The 22,717-nt window shown below is 45.8% G+C and overlaps 1 protein-coding gene across 3 annotated transcripts in view; it reads right to left on the bottom strand.

Moving 5' to 3' along the window:
• The window catches only part of LOC144683069 (rho guanine nucleotide exchange factor 7-like), a 109,367-nt gene that overhangs the window by 16,013 nt on the left and 70,637 nt on the right, over positions 1-22,717 (bottom strand). For 2 of the 3 annotated variants that reach the window (XM_078546093.1, XM_078546094.1), the window contains exons 12-19: positions 19,119-19,178; positions 18,319-18,462; positions 16,816-16,902; positions 15,006-15,084; positions 13,826-13,965; positions 11,867-12,091; positions 11,492-11,585; positions 10,031-10,120 (exon numbers count right to left, since the gene is read on the bottom strand). In XM_078546093.1, the coding sequence (XP_078402219.1) occupies positions 10,031-10,120; positions 11,492-11,585; positions 11,867-12,091; positions 13,826-13,965; positions 15,006-15,084; positions 16,816-16,902; positions 18,319-18,462; positions 19,119-19,178 (919 nt within the window). Of the gene's footprint in view, positions 1-5,487; positions 5,665-10,030; positions 10,121-11,491; positions 11,586-11,866; positions 12,092-13,825; positions 13,966-15,005; positions 15,085-16,815; positions 16,903-18,318; positions 18,463-19,118; positions 19,179-22,717 lie in introns of all 3 variants that reach the window. The other variant, XM_078546095.1, reaches the window with a different exon arrangement.

The following is a 22,717-nucleotide window of genomic DNA, read 5'->3' as shown; positions in this document are numbered from 1 at the left end:
ACTGTTCTTGAAGTTAATGGTATTTCAGTCTTGCTCCTTTTGCTCAGTAGAGTATAAAAGTTACCCACGTGGTAAAAATGTAATGCATAATTCAAATGTAACTGCTTTCTTTAAGAATTGCTTTGATCAGAGTCTTTAACTACACACAAAGCAATTTATGGAGCATACAAAATAATGACAGTATATTTTCAACAAAGGCAAAGGTTACAGGATTTCAAGGCATTCAAGCAGTGGAGAGATTAAAGAAATGCCACAGTTTTAACCTTTAAGCCAAATAAACACTGGATAAGCAACAATTCACGTCATCTTACAACTATTTTAAAGCCAATCACTTCAATATTTGCATTGAGGACAGAGAAGATATTTCAAAAACAACAAAGTATAAAATCTGCTATTCTGGCCTATCTTATATCTTCCATATCTTTGAGCTTATCCGAAATCCTTCCACCCATATTCGAACTTGCACCAAGTCCTGTTCACCCATCATCCCTCTGCTTTCTGACCTACCCTCCCTCCAAATCTCCGCAACCACCTCAGGCTCTAAGATCTCTGTCATCTACCAACTCTGGGGCATATTCCAATTTTAATCACTTCACCACTGGCAGCCATGCCTTCAGCTGCCTTGACTCAAAGTTCTGGAGTTCCCTCCCTGAACCTCTCCGCTTCACCACCTGTCCCTCCAGCACACAGAGGCTTTATAAAATCTACCTCTTTGACCAAGCCCCTGGTTACCGCTCCAAATGCCCCGTTCTTTGGCTCAGTGTCAATTTTTGGCTGATTATGCATTGCAGGAATCCACTGCAGGAATGTTTTACTATGTTGAAGGTGCTATGTAAATGAAAGTTGTTTTTATAACTTGGGACGTATTCAAATGAAAAGTGTGTGTCGATGGTGAATGCAGCTCTGCTTGACACCATTGCTTCAGTTCTCTGGGCGGACACTGTCAGCAAGGAGCCTCACTGGCTGGAGACACGCATCAAGATGTTGACAGGTTCCTCCCCACCATTTTGCTAATTTACTGTCAGTGCATATTATTAAAATTAATTAAACAATTAAAGAAAACTTAAATCTGGCAGTATCACTACCCCATGACCCACAACAGGCTGCGTTCACTTCACCTCAACCCACAACAGGCAGCATCACTTCACCCTGACCCACAACAGGCAGCATCACATCACTCTGACTCACAACAGGCAGCGTCACATCACCCCACCACAGGACAGGCAGCATCACTTCACCCTGACCCACAACAGGCAGCGTCACATTACCCTGACACAGGACAGGCAGCATCACTTCACCCTGACCCACAACAGGCAGCATCACTTCACCCTGGCCCACAACAGGCAGCATCACTTCACCCTGGCCCACAACAGGCAGCATCACTTCACCCTGGCCCACAACAGGCAGCATCACTTCACCCTGGCCCACAACAGGCAGCATCACTTCACCCTGGCCCACAACAGGCAGCATCACTTCACCCTGGCCCACAACAGGCAGCATCAATTCACCCTGGCCCACAACAGGCAGCATCAATTCACCCTGGCCCACAACAGGCAGCATCACTTCACCCAGACCCACAATAGGCAGCATCACTTCATCTGGACACACAACAGGCGTCACTTCACACTGACCCACAACAGGCAGCATCACTTCACCCTGGCCCACAACAGGCAGCATCACTTCACCCTGGCCCACAACAGGCAGCATCAATTCACCCTGGCCCACAACAGGCAGCATCACTTCACCCTGGCCCACAACAGGCAGCATCAATTCACCCTGGCCCACAACAGGCAGCATCACTTCACCCTGGCCCACAACAGGCAGCATCAATTCACACTGACCCACAACAGGCAGCATCAATTCACACTGACCCACAACAGGCAGCATCACTTCACCCTGATCCACAAAAAGTAGCATTACTTCACCCGGACACACAAAAGGCATCACTTCATACTGACCCACAACAAGCAGTATCACTTCACCCAGACCCACAACAGGCAGCGTTACTTCACCCTGATGCACAACAGGCAGCATCACTTCACCCTGATGCACAACAGGCAGCAACACTTCACTATGACACAAATCACTAGCAGAACATTTAAATAAAGGACAGATTTACACTTTGAAAATGTAAATTGACCAACCTTTATCAGTTCCAACTTTTGTGAGCCAACTTTTTACAGTTTTGTTAAATTGTGCAGCTATTACACCAATGCAGTCAAGAGTAACCTGAGAAGCACTCAATGATATGAACTAGTTTTCTTGTTACAATTTACTGTAGTTATCAGATTAGTCAACCCAAGAGAACAACATATAAGGAACAAAATGATTGCACAGCGATGGGGAAAGCATGGGGGAGTGGGACTAATTGGATAGCTCTTTCAGACAGCCAGTACAGGCACGATTGGCCAAATGGCCTCTTTTTTTGCTGTAAAGTCTGATCCTGTGAGTTAAAACACTCCGAGGCGGAGATGTTAGTTACATTATCCAGGAAATCTTTCAAACGTAATTAATCATTTTCTTCCATTAACTTCTCCACTTCAACCAAACAGAAAGCGAATTCCTCTACCCTCTGTAACCAAGGCTTCGCTGAGATAAGTGCAGAAAGGTGTAGCTTACATCAGGCGATTTCTGAGGTGACGATGTCACTAGGAAGTTGTTAATTATGGAGAAAAACAGGCACTATCCGGATTTCGTTTAAAAAATAATTTCACCTCACCTCTCCAAATAAGAGCGGCATTTGCAAGGCCCAGAATGCCAGATGTTGCAAGCTGCATCTCCCAGGAATGTGCAGAATCTATACCTACATATCCCACATCTGTTGGTAAAGTCAGTCCCTGCAGAATGGGGTATGACCATAACAGTCGTACCTAAACTCATCACTCACCAGCTCCTGCACTGGAAACCTTGCAACATTATCTCTATCGAATAACTTCAACAAGACTTGCATTGAACAATAACGCCAGGGAATGAATCAACAGCAGCTTGTAAGCCTCCTCCTCCTCTGCAATTTAGCCTCCTGACATTTTTATGTCATGAACAATCCAAATAGATTTTACATGTGGCTTTGTTACATTGCAAATGTTTACTGGAGCAGGATCATTAGCAGTGGCTGTCCTATGACGAGAGGCTGAGTTAATTGGGTCAATATTCTCTGGACATTAGTAAAATAAGAGGTAATCTCAGTGAAACATACAAGATTGTGAAGGGGTTTGACGGGGTGGACACTGAGAGATTGTTTCCGCTGGTCGGGGAATCTAAAACACGAGGTCACAGTCTCAGGATAAGGGGCCGATCATTTAGGACTGAGATGAGGAGAAATTACTTCACTCAGAGGGTTGTGAATCTTTGGAATTCTCTACCCCAAAGGATTGTGGATGCTCCATCGTTGAATATATTTAGGGCTGGGATAGATAGATTTTTTTGTCCCTCAGCAAATTAAGGGATATTGGGAGTGAACAGGAAAGATCAGCTATGATGGTATTGAATGGCAGAGCAGGCTGAATGCGCTGTGTGGTCTATTCCTGCCCCTATTTCTTGTGTACAGTGTCATTAGCTGTCACTGAGGAACTGCAAGGTGATTTTTACTTCAACACTGTCAGAGTATTATGATGTGATAAAAGGACATCAATTGATATACATTGTAATTGTGAGAAAGCAGGATGTTTCACTCTTAGTGCCTCTGTCCTCCATACACGACACAATTTAATCTGAGCCGTTGTCTGTCGTTGTTGTATATTTTACAACAAATTCACTGGAATTGTAGAATGTGAAATTTTTGGTACTTTTTAAAAGTTTTACAAACCAGAGAGTAATTATTGTCTGAGATGGTGTCATAGAAAAGCATTAAAATCCACTTCTGCCTAATCCCTCTCTCTCCGCTTTTAACCCATTTAAATTAAACGGCCTCTGTTTAAGTAGCAAGAGAGATATTTAAGAATTGTGTTACCACCACTCCCAGTGATTTCCACCAATCAACCTCTGTGTATCCTCCAGGCACTGTGGCCAATCAGTGTTCTCTTCCTATGAAGCATACAAATTGGTGGTGTGTAGTATTTGACATGTTTAGAATATTAACTAATACTCCTGCAGCAGAACTCTGGACCTTTGAGTGAGTTTCCACAGTGGACAGAAGTTCGTTTGACACACAGCAGTCATCAAGCTTTCTGTACAAGGGGAGATTTCGCAACCTCTTAGCTCCCCATGCTGGGTTTCACTCACATCAGGAACTGGGCTCAATGAGTCCCTGCCAGATTCTGATGGACAGACACCCTATGTCAATCAACATAGCTTAATTCCCAACAAGTGAAGTCCTGCAGCCAATTAACAAAGTCAGAAAGTTTAGCCCCAACTTTCCCAGTGGTTTGTAGTACAACATTTTACTGAAGGTTTCTGTGTAATCCAACAAGTCTCAGTATCTGTACAACCAGGGATTTTAGTCTAGCTTTGGGTGGGGAAATGCAACTCCATGCATCCACCTACAGTAGGCTTGCATACAATAGGCCTGTAACTTAAATATGACCAAACAGTAAAAATCACCCACTCATAATACGCAATTACTATCAAAATATTGTTCAATGAGACATTGACTACCATCGACAAGGTCAACAGAAGGCAGGATAGTCAAAGGTAACAGCTGAACAAATGGGTGAACAAGAATGTTAAAAGTACCATTTAGGAATTGTAATATTTTAGGCAAGATTTGCACCTGCCAAAAATCTCAATTACTGAACAAGATAATTCTGGCTTTACTAAGCTTCTGAACTCAAATACTCAATTCCCTCTCCTGGTCAGTTTGCTCCCAGCTGTGGCTCAGTTCATAGCACCCTCGCCTTTGAATCAGAAGGTTGTGGGTTCATGTCCCACTCCCGGAAACCAAGAACTGTGAATGTACTTGAAAGAGTTACATGCGATCTGTTGATAACTCGAAAGAGTTACCCCACGCCTAATCATCAAGGCCCTTGGTCCTTGCTGAGCCCTAATTACAACAGGCACAGGTCACCATTTAGCCCTTGCCCCTTAGCTGACCATTCGCCGTGTGTAGGACTGAACTGAGAGTACAGGCAAGCTATTCAACCATAGAGTCTTGCCCAGAGCTCACCCAAGTACACACCTGCAAGAAGGCACACTGGGCACCATTCAGGGGCAAGAATCCTGGCTATTGTTCCCCTCCCTGGCCCAGGGCACTGAGGCCAAATATAACTCCACCTCCTCTCCTGACACCACCAGTTGAAGTCAGCAGAGACCAGTCAATGGAAGAGGAGTGTTTGTGTGTTCCCTGACTCATCATCCAAAGGAGAAACAGAAGGGGGGGGAATTGGAACAGCCTGAGGCACAAGCTATAAAAAAAACCTTGCTTTGACATTAACATAAGAAGACAGTGCAGCAGGGAAACATCACCAAACAACAAATTAACACAACAAGCAATTCTTAAAAACTGGACATTTCCTTAGTTCTGGTGCGAGATATACGAACAACAGCTTTTACGAGTTGCTGATCCCATTCGGTAACTGTGGGCCAGCCAGATACTGTCATAGTCAGAGTCTTCAGACAGTTCAGCAGGCTCCAAGCGGGAGAGGCTGCTGCGACGAGCTGGGGAGTCCAGGCTTGATAGATCATCGTCACTCAAAACATGATTATGCATCAAGTCAGTGCCTTGCCATGCTGAGGTGGAAGGGTGGGTGGGTGGGTGGATGGACGGTGATGGGTGCGTTGCCGGGGGCAGGAGGGGGGTCAGGATAATGGGGAAAGAAAGTAACAAATGTAAAGGTGAAATTAAAGCAAAGGCGGAGTGAAGACAAGAAGGAGAGAAAAAAAACTGTTAGGCGAGAGACAAATTCTACAGCAGGGTTAGTTTCAGAAGCTGCTCCCATCTTCAGATCAAAACATTTCGATAACTTCAAAAAGCATTAAATAGCAGATTCTCAACCAATTTATTCATCTCTCGCTCCCTCACCCGCCTCACGCCCTCCCCCCGCCCCCCCTTCCCCACCGGCGGCCCCACCACCCCCCGAGCAGGGAACTACAATCGTTATTGCTCAGCTCAAAGACACCGCGTGGACACCCTTTTCCGATCCGTGCCGGGAGTGTGGAATGGCGGAATTACACCCCCCCCAACCCCCAAACCGGTATAAACCGTGATCGCTCAGAGCACACTCATTTCCCCGGCTAGTCTGGACACTTCCTGATTTCAGCACAAATTTAGATACGCGGCTGGTAAAAAGTTATAGAAAAGTCAAGAATGTAAAAGAAAGTTGATTTTTGAGCAGTCAGACCACAGATGGACTTCAACACTCTGGGTTAGTACTGAAGCCGTCGGAAAGGATGGAGGGGGATTAGATGCTTGCAGGACGTGGATCATGAAGTGGAGGGAAAGCGAGCGTCATTAAGGATGTCAGTAATGGTTTAGATCAATGCCAACTTGGGTTTAATAAAGCTGTGTTCACTGGTGAAGAAAGAATGCCCTCTGCTTATTATCAGAGCTCGAGGACAAATCATCAAACCTCCACAGCCCGTTGGGATTAATTATTTAATTTCTCCCTTGACTTTTAAAAGATATTTTCAAACAATGTGATTGCTGCTGGCACTGAGGGAAAGAGAGATTGGCACTAAGTTAAAATGCTCAGACAGCCAGCGTATACACGATGGGCCGAATGGCCTCCTTCTACACTGTAACTATTCTGTGATTGTGAGAGTTGAAAGCGTCACCAATTTGCACAGTGTAAGCAGGGGCAGGGAGGCCAAATAAATAAGAGCTAGATTTTCTAAATAAGCACAGCTGGAGGGCTGAGGATTAAGGAGGTTGAGGGGGAGGAGGGCTGAGGGGGAGGAGGGCTGAGGGAGAGGAGAGCTGAGGGTTAAGGAGGCGGGGAGTGAGGAGGGCCTCCACAGCCAGAATCATGACATTACACAGAATTTACAACATGGAAACAGGCCATTTGGCCCATCCAGTCAGTGTTGTTTATTCTCCACACAAGCAGTATCCTGATCTCACATACTCACCCTGTTCCTGTAACCCTTTATCCCCCTTTTTCTCAAACACCCATCACACCTGCTCAAATATATATTCCCTGCTTCAGTCATTAACTCCAGTGCTACATTCCACAGTTTCACTAAAGCCCTGTCCTAAATCTCTCACATTTAATTTCATATCAATTCTCCCTCCTTCTAGATCCTCAATCTCTGGAACCAGCTCGTTTCTTTCTAGTCTGTTCCGTTTTTTTAATATTCATTCATGGGATGTGGGTGTTGCTGGCTGGGCCAGCATTTATTGCCCATCCCTAATTGCCCTTCAGAAGGTGGTGGTGAGCTGCTTCTCGATCACCTCTTGTCAAATCACTCCTGAATCTGCTGATGAAAAGATACAGAGGAGCTTGATAATTCTGTGTGCTTCTTTTTAAACAGAGTTCAAATCTCTACCAATAACTGTGCAGGATTCTGCAATAACAGAGATAAGATAAAGTACCAAGGAATCTTTTGAGATCAAAATTAAGTAAATCTTATCCTCCAGGTTTTGATTCATACATGATGAATGAGACTGGGTCTAGGATGCAGGCGTGGACACTAAAATAAACCGAGACAAACAGAAAACGCTGGACATACTCAGCAGGTCAGACAGCATCTGTGAGAGAGAAACGGAGTTAACATTTCAGGACAAGGACCTCTCGTCAGGACTGGAAAACGTTAGAAATGTAACACATTCCAAGCAAGGAGAGGGGAAAGGGAGGGAAGAACAAAAGGGAAGGTGTGTGATAGGGTGAAGACAAGAGGGATTACATAACAAAACAGGTGATGGTGAAAGGAGGTGGCAATGGTTAAAAAAAACAAAAGACAAGTCAAGAGGATCATTCCCAGCACCTGCTGTCTGAAAAAAAAGAGGTTATGATCTGCAGCTGTTGAACTCCATGTTGAGTCTGGAACGTTGTACAACACATCATTATAATTCTCTGCCACTCCTACTCTGACATCTCTGTCCTCTGCCTCCTACACTGTTCCAAAGAAGCTTAACGGAAGTTCGAGGAATGAAGCACTCATTATTCGATTAGACACTTTGCAGTTTTCCACACTCAACACTGAGTTCAACAGTTTCAGATCAGAACCTCTGCCCCCATTTTCTTTCAGACAGTGGGTGCTAGTAATGATTCTGCTGTTACCATTCACACCTCCTCTAGATCCATTTCTTTTACTTGTCTCATTACCATCTCCTTTTGCCTTGCACCATCATCCCTTCTGTCTTTTAATCTCTTCTGTCTTCCCCCCCATCGCAGACATTCCCCTTTGTTCTTCCCCCTCCCCCTTTCCACATTAATCTATCTGCCTGGAATGTAATAAAATTACTTATGGAGACTGTGCTCATCGAAACAAAAGGTGCAAGGAACAGGCCAAGGGTTTCAAGCCTGGTCTCGATGTTAAGGCAATACTAACCAAAAGAATTGAAGTATAATTAAGTATTAGAATGTCTGGCCACTCCATGACATTTAAATTTATTTGCCCAGTTCCACTGGTTATGGTGTCATTCTCCAATGCTCCTTTACCTTATCAAATATCATAGTTATTACAGCAGAATGAAGATGACCCAATCCCCACAAAACAAGGGTGATGTCAGGAAGCACTTCTTCAGACTAAAGGCAGTGATATCTGGAACTCTCTTCCCCAAAAAGCTGTGGATGCTGGGGATTAACTGGAGCTTTCAAGGCTGAGATTGATAGATTTTTGTTGGGTAAAAGTATCATGAGTTATGGAGCAAAAGTGTGTGGGTGGAACGGAAGAACAGATCAAATGCATGACAGAACAGGCTCCAGAGACTGAATGACCACCACCTGTTCCATAATATTTAGCTTCAAAACACACCATTATTTAGCTTTACAATCTCCAAATTAAAGATTGCCCTTTATGAATAAACTACAGACAGTTCTTTATAGCGTTCGTGGTATTGGTTTTTTTAAAGGGTTCAATTTGGAATGATCATTATTAACCCTTCACTTTCAAATTGACTCAACCTAACAGTGAAATCAATTTTCAGGAAGTTAACCAACTGCAACAGATATCTGCATGACTCTTTTATCCAAATGGAAATAACGTGACTTGTGTATAAAACACCAGACTATCTGCAATGAGCTGAAGAATGCCAATCCAACACATTGTCTCACACTGAGTTATAAGGGGTGATGTTTTTGAAGCTGTGCTCGTGAAAGAAGCTGCTCCTGTTGGACAACAGTATTGGACACACATGGGGGCATTGCCGAGGACATCCACTGTTTCGTTCGCGTTTCATGCTCACTGCCGGCTAACAACGTTGTCAGGAGCACAGAATCATAAAATTCCCTAAGTGTTTGCATTCACTGATCAGTCCTATTTGTTATTAAATCTGTAACACACTGCCCAAAATCAATATATCAGAGTGAAGAAAGGATAGTTCAGATCAAACTACTACACTGAGATTAGGGAGTGTTTGGGATGGACTGCGCAGCGAGGCGACTGAATTTTACAAGATTAACTAACGGACAGGCATTTGGTAAGAAATGAGCTACCAGAATGAGCTGTGCATTGTTTTTTAAACCCTCAGTCTGTCCAGATTCACCGGAACCATCATTTCCCCTGCTCAGCATTCCCACTTCTGCCTTAATCCTTAGAAAGACAATCTTCTGAAACTTCAAAGCCCAACACAAACTTTTACAATGATCCTAAATTCAATACCTAATCTGACTGTAAAACTTGAATTAAATGGGACAGGGGAGGGAGGTGATTGCTTTTTTTAAAAAAAGAATCATTCAGTGCTCAGGTGTAGTTCCCTTGACATTCGCTTCATATGGGGGGGGTGAGGAAAAGTGAATTGAAGTTATTCTTTAAATCTGTAAACTGATCGATCATAAACAGCACTACTTTGGAAATCCTGCAACATAATATTTTGCAATTTCTGGAAAACAATGCTGAAATTCTGAATGATTGAAAAATGTAACTCTCTTAAACCTGATTTCATTAATTCCAAAGAAAGCTTCATTCTCCAGAGTAAAGCTGCTTTGTCACTTACTTGAGTTCAGAGTTTGGCGAGTTTTGGCACTAGTGCAGTATGCTTCGATAACTTTCAAGATCTGTGTATCTTCTTCAAGAGCCGCTGTACCTGATTAATAAAAACAAAAATCCTTCTAAAACACAGTCACAAAGAATTAATACAACCGCAAAATACCTGCCTTTACTGGAAATGCGAAATAAAAACAGAAAATGTTGCAAATACTAGCATCTCCTGATTTTCCAGCATTTCTAGTCACAAAGGTTGATGTTTTCAGAAAAGTCTCTAGTTTGCAGAGTGAAGATTGTGGGGGGTTTTTTGCCTTCTAATTATCCACCTTTCGTCTGAGCAAAATTTTAAAACCTAAAGGTGAGTTTTTAGCCAACAGTAGCTCACTGAAGCCAAATCCAAAAATCAGCCTGTTGTTTGAGACCAAATCCTTGTTCCAGCAAGAGGCTAGGGATATCAATGGCAAACACCCTTATCTTACAGCAGCAGTTCCCAAACTGCGAGTTCCCAAACTCGCTGAGACCCCTCCTCAGAGACTGCACCCCGCAATGAGGTCCAGGCAGCGTCCAGCACTGCCCTGGCCTGCTCATCCCTCAGTCACTCTCTCCCCGAGTTGTTTCACTGTGATCTGCACTTTATTGCTGCATTATTGAAGCCAAATAAGCTTGCTCAATGGAAAAACATTTCATTCTTCTCTCAGTGAATTTTTCTACTGGATCTGGTCCCTCAGTTCTGTACTGGTGTGTCAGCCTAGAGTTTTGCACTCAAGCGCTAGAGTGGGACTTGAACCACAACCTTGTGACTCAAGGGCAAGAGTGCTACAACCGAGCCACAGGTGTCACTAGGGTCATAGGGAATAGGCTGAGGGAGCAGGAGCTGAGTCTCATGGACAAGGTTATCTCAGAGAGGGTACGAGGAAAGGAAAGGGAGAACTAGAGACAATGCAGGTTCAGAACAATCTGTGAGCTATAACAAAATGGAGCAAGTTAGGAGCCTCAGTCACTGTGGGGCCTGGATGATGGATCGTAAATGCCTAAACTCTCCCTCCACACAGCCACCATCTTTTTTTTGGTCACAGTTCCATTGGATGATTTCTCAAGATCCCACACATGGAACAGAAGCGGCAATGGGCAGGAGATCTTGATCAGGGCTGTTAGTTGATAGGAAGGCTATTTCTCAATTTCTTCAATGAATGACAGATGTTTAATACTTAGACAAACTATACACTGGTAAATGCTGCATTACCTTTCTAAGTAACACAATCTACAATTGGTGCAATCCAATCCAACTCTCATTAGTTTGAGTAAACTGCCTTTCTTAAAAATTTCCCAGTCTCTTACCAACTGTTCACCTATAATTAGTTATGGGGAAAGTCAGGTGCAGAGAGTGCCAGGTCACTGAGCCAGAGAGTGGGAAAGTAACAAAGAACGTTGCAGGAACAGGACAGAGACAACAACTGAATACCAAACTTACTCTTCCTCAATGCAACTTCCTCATCGGATGCTTTCCTTTCCGGTTTCCGTTTGGGAAGCAGCTTCTTCATGGTTTTAGGGCTCTTGCTGAGGTCCTGTACAAAACACAAGAAAGTGTTGCATTGTTTGAAAGTTTTCAGGACAACTGGATTACTGGACATTGATGGAATTAAGGGATAATTGCTAGAAGCTGGGGTTGATCAGTGCCAATGAACAGTCTGATTTGGGTCTATTGACCAATGTGGATACCTGAAAGTCTGGGAAACTCTGACCATACATCAGTTTCAACAATCTAATATTGTGAAAAGCACATGGGCCAGTCAGGGTGAAAGCTATCACAAGTCTTGTATCAGGTGTTGAAAAGCTGAAGACCAACCTCCTTGTAACACAGAGCGGCTGAAGGTTTCAGTGGGGCTGCAGGGCGGAGGCAGCTCAAACTCCACGGCTTTGGCATTTTGGGTGGTTCCAGAGGTCCCCAGCACAGAGAGCTGTGTGAGGTCCCATGCAGGGAAGGGTGTGGAAGAGTATGATAGGAAGGAGTCACAGATATTGGATAACCATCAGAATGCTTGTTGATAGGTGTCACAGGATGTAGTGGAAGCTGTAGACAGAACACAAAAAGCAAGTTATTGAGAACCAGTGCTTCAGTTCTGGAGAATTTACTCTTACTCCCATCTTTTAAACATTCTTTGTTCAAGCACCTCTCCTCACGAGGTGAGACTCCATGTTTCATTCCAGCCTCACCAGTCCTTCAAACCCAACTGTCTCCAATTGGAGCAGCGTACCTCAACCTGCAATTGAGGGACTTACTCACAGGTCCGACCAGAGTTCCACAATCCCACAGTCAGATCTGAAACAAGACGAAATAACCACACAGACAGGAGCAATGTGCCCTGGGATCCCTCACATGCCTAGCAGGTGCGAGGCCAAGTCCTGGAGGCCCGACCAAGTGGGGGTGCTGGGCGGAGCCCCAACTGAGAGGGGGGCATGAGACAGAGCCCTGACCGGGTTGGGGGGCGGAAAGAGTGGTGGCAGACCCCTGACCAATGGGTGTTGGGGGGTGGGAGGGGCAAGATGGCCTGACAAGAGAAAGACACATTTCAATCAGAGCAAAGGAAAAAGAGAAAGAGTTTGCATTTCTACAGCATCTTTCACAGCCTCAAGACAGCCCAAAGCGCTTTACAGCCAATGAAGTGCTTTTGGTATGTTGCCACTGTTTTAATGTAGAAAACAATACAGAGCCAAGATCCCACAAACAACAATAAATGACCAGATAATCTGTTTTTAGTGATGTTGATTGAGGTAAAAATATTGCACAGGCCACTGGACAGAACATCCGAACTTAAGGAGGCCATTCAGCCCCTCAAACCTGTTCCACCATGCAGCGAGATTAGGGCTGATCTGTGTCTTAACTCCTATCTACACAGGTGGCTTCATAATCCCCTGACCCAACAAACATCTATCAATATAAAAGCAAAATACTGCGGATGCTGGAAATCTGAAGCAGAAACAAAAATAGTTGGAAAAGCTCAGCAGGTCTGACAGCATCTGCGGAGAGGAATACAGTTAACGTTTTGAGTCCACATGACTCTATCAGAAACGTTAACTGTGTTCCTCTCCACAGATGCTGTCAGACCTGCTGAGTCTTTCCAGCTATTTTTGTTTTTGTTTCGAAAATCTATCAATGTCAGTTTTGAAATTTTCAATTGACCCCCAACCTTAACTTTTTGGGGTGAAAGTTCCAGATTCCAACTACCCTTTTTGTGTGAAGAAATACTTCCTGACATCATTCCTGAACCAGCCTGACTCTAATTTTAAGGTTTGTCCCCCTTGTTCTAGACTCTCTCCCCACTCCCACCAGAGCAAATAATTTCTATCCACCCCATCAACTCCTTCAATCATCTTAAACACCTCAAGTAGATCGCGCCTTGATCTTCAAAATACAGGTCTAGTCTAATGCAAGACATTCTCAATGCAGAACAAAGCCTGTTCTATAGAACTATGAGTATCAGCCATTCTGGGCTCATTGGGAGACACTGGCAACTTGCCACCCAGGTGTAAAAATGGCATTATGGATCGATCCCCAATACAGAAACCACGCCTATTATTTCCATTCATTTCTATCCCTTTACACCCATCAGAATTCCCGACATCCCCAGCAAGCAGGGTGCAACTTTAGACCATCCCTCTCGCCCCACTCCCTCCCACACACAGCTGCTCTATTGTATTCAGGCACAGTTTCAGGGAGGTTACAAGTGTGAATCAATTCCATCAGTATTTGATGTAACAAAAAGTCCCCAGATCATCTACTCAGTTGGTTGTCCCTTTCCCTTACTGTATGGCACGGCACAGACTGCTGTCTGACCACAGCAATTCCCACACTGGGTGTTTTAGTTTGCTTCTGAAGATGATCCACCCATTGCTGCAAATCGTGGTGACTGGAACAGGATACCAAAATCCGTTCGATCATACTTCCTGTAGACAGAGTAGAACAAGACGAGATAGGTCAACAGTTCAGACATGGGTCTGACACATTTCCTTACAATGCAATTAAAAAGCTGATGCTTTAAAGAAAAAGTCACATCTTGGCTATTCTCCTACACTCAAAGGTCAGTTGCCTGTCCCAGGGGTTGCCCGATTGGATGATGGGGCTTGGATAATGATGCCTTTAAACTGCTCTACCATCTAGAAGGACAAGGGCAGCAGACACATGGGAAAACAACCACCTGGAGGTTCTCTCCAAGATACTCAACATCCTGACTTGGAAATATATCGCCGTTCCTTCACTGTCGCTGGGTCAAGATCCTGGAACTCCCTCCCTAACAGCACTGTGGGTGTACCTACACCACATGGACTGCAGCGGTTCAAGAAGGCAGCTCACCACCAACTTCAAGGGCAGTTATGGATAGGCAATAAATGCTGACCTTGGCAGTCATGCTGAAGAATTACTGAATAAAAAACAGACACACTTGATAAGCTGACTGGTCTCCTCTGGCCCATTGCTTTTTAGTACCTGTAAATTATTGGTTAATTCAATGCGGTCATTCTCAGAGTATGGTCTGGAGAGCTGAACACTCCAGGTGTTGCAGCTTGACCTCTGACCCAAGCTCTTGGCTAGTGAGCTCCATGTCAGAAACACGGCCTCACTGAATTTTCCCCAATCCAATCCCAGAGTCATATTTAATGTGTTGATTTGCCAACCAACTGTTGCTTAGATACAAGAAATTTACAATTTAAAAATCAGGTTTCCTGAAGTTTTATCTATAACTTGAAACGATGAGGAAAGCACCACAAAACAAACAGAGAAGGAAGAGCTCATGAACCCACTGCATTTTTGGAAGGTGTTTTGAAACTCTCCCCCTCATCTCAGGATATAGCTTCAATAGTTAGTCACGCAGCCTAGTCCTCCCAAGCTTAGAAATTTTGCCTTCCCAGTAGATTCCATGCACTGTTTGTAAGCTTGTGTCAGGATGACTGAAGTGTAACAGAAACCCTGAATTTAACTAATAACTCACCAGTAATTTCAAAGGTGTTCTTGTCAGCATTGCTATCGTCTAACCTGGTAATTGTCAGTCCTGTTAATGGCAATTTTCCCTAATAACCAGATAAAGTTGATAATTCACCATTTGCAAATATACATTATCATTCTCTCAACTAGTTCATATTAGCAACATCAAAAACCCATATCAATCATATTTATAACTTACAGCAACTTTTATTTACAACCTTTAACAATAATGAAACATCCCAAGATGCTTCACAGGGCAACTATAAAACAAATTTGACACTGAGAGCCACTTGAAGAGATATTAAGGGTAAATGGCCAAATGTTTGGTCAACGATGTAGGTTTTAAGGAGCATCTTAAAGGGTGAAAGAGAGATAGAGAGATTTCGGGAGGGAATTCCACAGCTTAAGGCTGAGGGAGCTGAAGGCACGGCCGCCCAATTATGAGGCAATTTAAATCGGGGATGTTTGATAATCATCTATAACCTGTAATAATCACAACTATATCAACAAATTGCTATGTTGCTCTTTTAAAATAGGAAACATCCCAAGGAGCTTCACAGAGGTGTAATCAGATAGAAATGGATTTCAAAGTCAATTGATAAATAAGTCAGGTGACAAATATTTAAGGTACATGATGTCAAACTTTAGGCTGCATGGTCAGAGAGTCAGTGAGGGAAGAATACCAGAGAGTGGATAAAAATACTTTAATTGGATTGGTGGGATCTTGGCAGTGGTTGCCGAGGGGATCTGTGTCTTGACTTCTTTAGTTTCCCATTCATATAAATGACACAGAACTCAGCACAAGATCAGCATCAAAGTTTGGTGCTGACACCATGACCTGGGTTGACAATAAACTGGAGGAAGGTGAGAGCTTGAAGGGGAAACCAGAGAGGAGAGCGGTGAGAGTAAACAAGTGGCAAGTTCAAAACAGAGCAATGTGTAACAGTACCATTTATGGGCAAAGCCAGGGGAACAGAGAAATCTTAAAGTGCAGAGATTCTCAAAGTTGGGAATACAGACAGAAAAGACAATGAAAGTAAGTGGAATTCAGGGTTTTATTACATAGGTTTTTCAGTACAGACACAGACCATTCGGCCCATCTACTCTGTGGTGTTTATCCAGTTTTCCCTTAAATGTGTCTGATCACCTCAACCACTCCCCGTGGTAGCGAGTTCCACAGTCTCACCATTCTCTGGGGATAGATGTTAAACTTCTTTATGGATAAACTATCAATGAATTCAGACACACTTTTTTAACATGAGAGTGATAAATTCTATAACCAGGTGCCAAGATGTAAATCCAGCCATTTCTTCACAGACATAAATGATGTTGGGACTGGTTTTCAGGGGCTCCCTGATGATTGTTGCTCACAACAAATGAAACTCTCAGTAGCACAAGCGCGGCGAATATAAAAGCAAATGTTACATTCGTCTTCTCTTTGACATAAATGTACTAATCATACACAAGGATTAGTGAAATGATAATCTGGGTGAATTCTTTATTCAAAGCTGAGACTAAACACAGGTAATGTCTCTTGGGAGACTAATATACTTCATCTAATCGCTACCACTACTGCTCAAACACTGACAACAAGTCAGGCTAATACATCACATCCTGTCAAGATGTGTAACGATTGGTAGTAGTTCAAGATATGCTCCCTTAAAGGTTCACGCACATCATATCACAATAGCAAGGTGGTGATGCTGATTTACAATATCACTTCACATTCAGAGATCAGGACGAGTTTTACACAAAAACATGTTAAAGATTTGAACACTGATGTCACGACGCTCAGGTAGTGAATGAGTTTCTGTCACCTGATAAATGAAAGCACTCATCCTAGGGCTGGCAGAGAGCATGAGCAGGACATGTGGGAACAGGAGAAAATACCTCTCACACTTTTCCTGAAAAATATAAACAATGAAAATAACTGGAAAACAGTTATGTAAAGACTGCTGACTAACTGTAACTACATAACAGAACAGTGTGCCTGGCAGAGTCAAACATCGCTGGAGTAATTTACACACTAGGAGTTTCAGATCCATCACCCTAACTTTGGCAGAGAGGCTGGAGGATCAGTAGAAACAGAAGCTCGTTGCGAAGGTTTTCGTCTAGTTCTTGCTGGAACTAAGGGGGTGAATCTGGAGTATTGCAAGATCACCGCTCACCCTGCTGAAAATTCCAGATCTGCTTTCCAAATGTTGGTGAATGTTTTTCTCTCTCTGTTGAAGTATGGAGAGGGAAGGAAGGAGCATTTCCCCTTTCATCTCCAACAAAACCAAGAATTTGGAACCAAACACCAAACTAAACAGCAAACTCCTGTTTCCGCAGTTGTGAAAGTGGGAAAGGAGTGGCTGTGCAGGCCAGGTCGGCTAGACCGTGTACCCAGGGCTGAGCGGTCAGCGCCAGGCCCCCATCACCCAGGCCGGCTGGACTGTGTACCCGGGGCTGAGCGGTCAGGGCCAGGCCCCCATCACCCAGGCCGGCTGGACCGTGCACCCGGGGCTGAGCGGTCAGCGCCAGGCCCCCATCACCCAGGCCGGCTGGACCATGCAACCGTGACTGAGCGGTCAGGACCAGGCCCCCTTTCGCCGAGCGGTCAGGACCAGGCCCCCTTTCGCCGAGCGGTCAGGACCAGGCCCCCTTTCGGCGAGCGGTCAGGACCAGGCCCCCTTTCGCCGAGCGGTCAAGACCAGGCCCCCTTTCACCGAGTGGTCAAGACCAGGCCCCCTTTCACCGAGCGGTCAGGACCAGGCCCCCTTTCGCCGAGCGGTCAGGACCAGGCCCCCTTTCGCCGAGCGGTCAGGACCAGGTCCCCTTTCGCCAAGCGGTCAGGACCAGGTCCCCTTTCGCCGAGTGGTCAGGACCAGGCCCCCTTTCGCCGAGCGGTCAGGACCAAGCCCCCTTTCGCCAAGCGGTCAGGACCAGGCCCCCTTTCGCCAAGCGGTCAGGACCAGGCCCCCTTTCGCCAAGCGGTCAGGACCAGGCCCCCTTTCGCCAAGCGGTCAGGGGCGGGCGGGCCAGACCACGTGCCCGTGGCTGAGCGGTCAGGGCTGGACTTCCCATCACCGAGCAGACTAGGCCATGCAGGCTGGGCCGCTCCTGTTGCCAGGCAGTCAGGGCTGGCCCCCCATCCCCCACTACCAGGTGGGCAGTGCCACGACTCCATCACTGGGACCAATCCATGGCATGGCTCAATTTCCTGTCACTGACTGCAGGAGGCTTGTCCCATAAAATTCATTCAAATAACATAGGGAATGTGTAAGTTTCAAAGATCAGTACAGGTGAAAGGATCAAACAGTCTAGGGAGGGGAAGTTACCTCATTTCCACACTGCACTGTGACCTGCGACATGTGGATAACATTCCCCAGAGATCTGATATCTTCACCTTCCCAACCATGGACTGTTTCTGTCAGGATCTGCAGTTCCAGCTCCTTCTTCTTCCGCACTTCTTGACACTGTGACTAATTGAAGAAAAAAATAACCTTACAACGACTGAGTGCCCAGCACACTATAAAATCAAAGAAAAAAGGGAATTTTCTGCCCGGTTTCAAACTTCGCACTAGAAATTGAAAAACAATTCCCCTTAAAAATCTCTATCGCTACCAATATTCCCCAGAATGAGTCCGAATGAGTCGAGCCTACCACAAGTGACCCTGTGATACCCGCCCCCTCGTCCCCACGCTGTCCGTTTGGGAGCTGAGGTGCCTGCCCAGTTTCTCAGTGAGCACTGGTCTGTACCAGGAGTGTTAAAGATGGGAATCTAGCTTGGTACACGTCAACACGAGATCGGAAAGCTTGTATTTACAAAAACTAACCGATTGGTTCAGACTTCAAGTTTAATTATCCAGAGGAAACAGGTCAAGCGACTGGGGATTTGGTTTGTTGACCGCTTCATATTCAAAATTTTAGATCTTTTAATTCACTTTAAATTATTTAACAAAATACGGAACAGAGAAGTAAATGGCAACTTTTCACATTTACACAGAAAGCAATCAGTGCAGGTTTGAGGCAGACACATTCTGAAAGTACTGATTACATTTTCACTACTGCAAGTCTTGGGGCTTCTCAACACAATTCCAGCTAAAGAAAGAGGCAGGGGCTTTACATTGACACCTACCGAGAGACTCTTGAAAGCAGTCATGGATCTCTGAATGTCATGCCAGTCTGGGTGATATTCCTACAGGCAAAGGGACACACGGACACATCAGCCATCTAGAAAGTGACACTTGGCATTCTAAGGAAATAGTCAGAGCCGTAAATTTCACCCTGGAACTCGCCTCCGTGGGTTAGCATATGAGACACACAAACCATAACCATAGGGCAAGCAATACACAGATAAGCGAACCTTACAGACAGGGATTCGGGGACCAGCTTGCTTACCTTGAGGTCTAATGTCATCAACTTGAAATTAACAATGAACCATATTGCACAGGAGCATCCAATGGTGTCTACCTGTAAAAAGAATCATGCCTGCACTTGCATCTCACTGGCATCCTCTCATGATACTGTTCAGAGTAACCAAGGATGAGAAGGAAAGTGGGACCCTTTCAGTCAGGCCATATCTCAAGAAGCAACAAATACCTGGACTAGTTGACAAATAGAAACTCAAGTTAAATGGGTTAAATTCTGGGGGCAGGTTGCATTAACTAGGCTTGTATTTCCTTGAGTTTAGAAGATTAAGGGGTGATCTGACCGAAGTGTTTAAGACGATTGACAGGGTCGACAAAGAGAAACTATTTCCTCTGGTGGGGGTGGGAATCCAGAACAAAGGGGCAGAACCTTAAAATCCAAGCCAGGCCGTTCAGGGGTGATGTCAGGAAGCACTTCTTCACACAAAGGGGAGTGGGAATCTGGAACTCTCTTCCCCAGGAAGCTTTTTAGACTGGGAGTCAATTAAAAATTGACTGATTTTTCAAGACTGATTTTGATAGATTTTTTTTAGGTAAGGGGGTTAGAGGATATGAAACCAAGGCAGGTAGATGGAGTTAAGATACAGATCAGTCAGGGTCTAACTGAATGATGGAACAGTGAGGGGGCTGGTCTCACATTCCCAAATGAAGGATTGGAAGCAGGCAGCAAAATTTTTTTTTTTTTTTTTTGTAAAAATATACTTTATTCATAAAAATCTTCAATCACATTCAAAACCATTTCAAAAACAACATCACAAGGGCACAATCCAGGCCAAACCCCCACAAAATGCATCACCAGGTGCATCAGCACAAACAACACCACAGTCACCCACAGCCCCCCACCCCGATCTGCACAGCCCGAGGGGCCCCAAACAGCCCCCAGTCTCTCGGTGCGCTGTGGTAGAAAGGTCTTAGACAGCGACCCTTCCCCATTGCGCCTTTGCGGCAGCTGCCCCAAGCTTTAGTGCGTCCCTCAGCACGTAGTCCTGGACTTTGGATTGTGCCAGTCCGCAACAATCGGTCGGGGACAACTCTTTGTGCTGGAAGACCAACAAGTTTCGGGCAGACCAAAGCGCGTCTTTCACCGAGTTGATGATCCTCCAGCTGCAGTTGATGTTTGTCTCGGTGTGTGTCCCTGGGAACAGCCCGTAGAGCACAGAGTCCTGTGTCACAGAACTGCTCGGGATGAACCTCGACAGCAACCACTGCATCTCTCTCCAGACTTTCTTTGCAAAGGCACAATCCACAAGGAGGTGAACAACGGTCTCTTCCCCACCACAGCCACCTCGAGGGCATCGTGCAGAGGGGGTGAGACTCCTGGCGTGTAGGAAGGATCTGACGGGGAGGGCCTTTCTCACCACCAGCCAAGCTACGTCTTGGTGCTTGTTGGAAAGTTCTGGCGATGAGGCATTCTGCCAAATGACTTTGACAGTCTGCTCGGGGAACCATCCCACAGGGTCCACCCTCTCCTTATCCCTCAGGGCCTCTAGGACGTTACGTGCTGACCACTGCCTGATGGACTTGTGGTCAAAGGTGTTTTTCTGCATAAATTTTTCCACCAGGGACAGGTGGTACGGCACGGTCCAACTACTTGGAGCGTTCCGCGGCAGCGTGGCCAGACCCATCCTTCGCAACACCGGGGACAGGTAGAACCTCAGCACGTAGTGACACTTGGTGTTTGCGTACTGAGGGTCTACGCACCGCTTGATGCAGCCGCACACAAAGGTGGCCATCAGTATGAGGGCGATGTTGGGCACGTTTTTTCCCCCTTTATCTAGAGGCTTGTACATCGCGTCCCTGCAGACACGATCCATTTTCGACCTCCAGATAAAGCGGAAGATGGCTCGAGTGATCGCCATCGCGCAGGAGTGTGGAATGGGCCAGACCTGCGCCACGTACAGCAACAGCGAGAGTACCTCACACCTGATGACCAGGTTCTTACCCGCAATGGAGAGGGAGCGTCGCTCCCACATGCCCAGTTTCCTTTTCACCATAGCCACTCGCTCCTTCCAGTTTCTAACGCATGCCCCGGTCCCTCCGAACCATATCCCCAGCACCTTCAGGCCGTCAGCCCTGACAGTGAAGGGGACAAAGGATCGGTCAGCCCAGTTCCCAAAGAACATGGCCTCGCTCTTCCCACGATTTACCTTGGCTCCCGAGGCCAGTTCGAACTGGTCGCAGACGTGCATCAGTCTGCGCACCGACAGCGGATCCGAGCAGAAGACGGCGACGTCGTCCATGTACAGGGAGGCTTTTACCTGAGTGCCTCCACTGCCTGGGATCGTCACTCCTCTTATGCCCGGATCCTTCCTGATGGACTCGGCAAAGGGTTCTATGCAGCACACGAAAAGGACAGGCGAGAGAGGACAGCCCTGCCTGACTCCAGATTTAATCGGAAAGCTATCTGTTTCCCACCCATTGATTGAGACTGCGCTACTGATGTTAGTGTAGAGCAGTTGGATCCAATTTCGAATTCCCTCCCCAAAGCCCATTTTGGAGAGCACATCCCCCATGTAGGTGTGCGATATTCTGTCAAAGGCCTTCTCCTGATCCAAGCTGATGAGGCAGGTATCCACACCCCTGTCCTGTACATAGGCAATCGTATCCCTGAGCAGCGCCAGGCTGTCAGAGATCTTCCTGCCTGGCACAGAGCAGGTCTGGTCAGGGTGAATCACCAATTCCAGAGCGGATTTGACCCGGTTGGCGATGACCTTGGACAGAATCTTATAGTCCATATTCAACAGTGAAATGGGTCGCCAATTTCTAATTTCCTCCCTTTCCCCCTTGTGCTTGTAGATGAGGGTGATGATGCCTTTCCTCATGGATTCTGACATGCTGCCGGCCAGGAGCATACTCTCGTACACTTCTAGCAGGTCTGGGCCGATCAAGTCCCACAGAGCCGAATACAACTCCGCCGGCAGGCCGTCGCTTCCGGGGGTTTTACTCTTCTCGAAGGACTCGAGGGCCTTAGTCAGTTCGTCAGGAGTTAGCGGTTTGTCTAGGCTCTCCCGCGTACTGTGGTCTAGGACCTCCGTGATAGAGGACAGGAAGGACTGGGAGGCCGTGCTGTCCGTGGGCTTCACGTCATACAGTCCGGCATAAAAGGATTTGCTGATCCTCAGAATGTCGGACCGTGATGACTTTACTGAGCCGTCTTCTTCCTTCAGGCTGCTGATCACAGAGCGCTCTCTGTGTACCTTTTGGAAGAAGAAACGTGAGCACGTCTCATCCTGCTCCACGGAGCGGACTCTGGAACGGAAGATGATCTTGGAGGCCTCCGAGGCAAAGTGCGAGGCTTGCTGGCCCT

The sequence above is a fragment of the Cetorhinus maximus genome, chromosome 7 (assembly GCF_964194155.1).
Source record: "Cetorhinus maximus chromosome 7, sCetMax3.hap1.1, whole genome shotgun sequence".
Taxonomy (NCBI): domain Eukaryota; kingdom Metazoa; phylum Chordata; class Chondrichthyes; order Lamniformes; family Cetorhinidae; genus Cetorhinus; species Cetorhinus maximus.
Note: the sequence above shows the minus strand (reverse complement) of the source record. Positions and strands in the feature narration are given on the sequence as shown.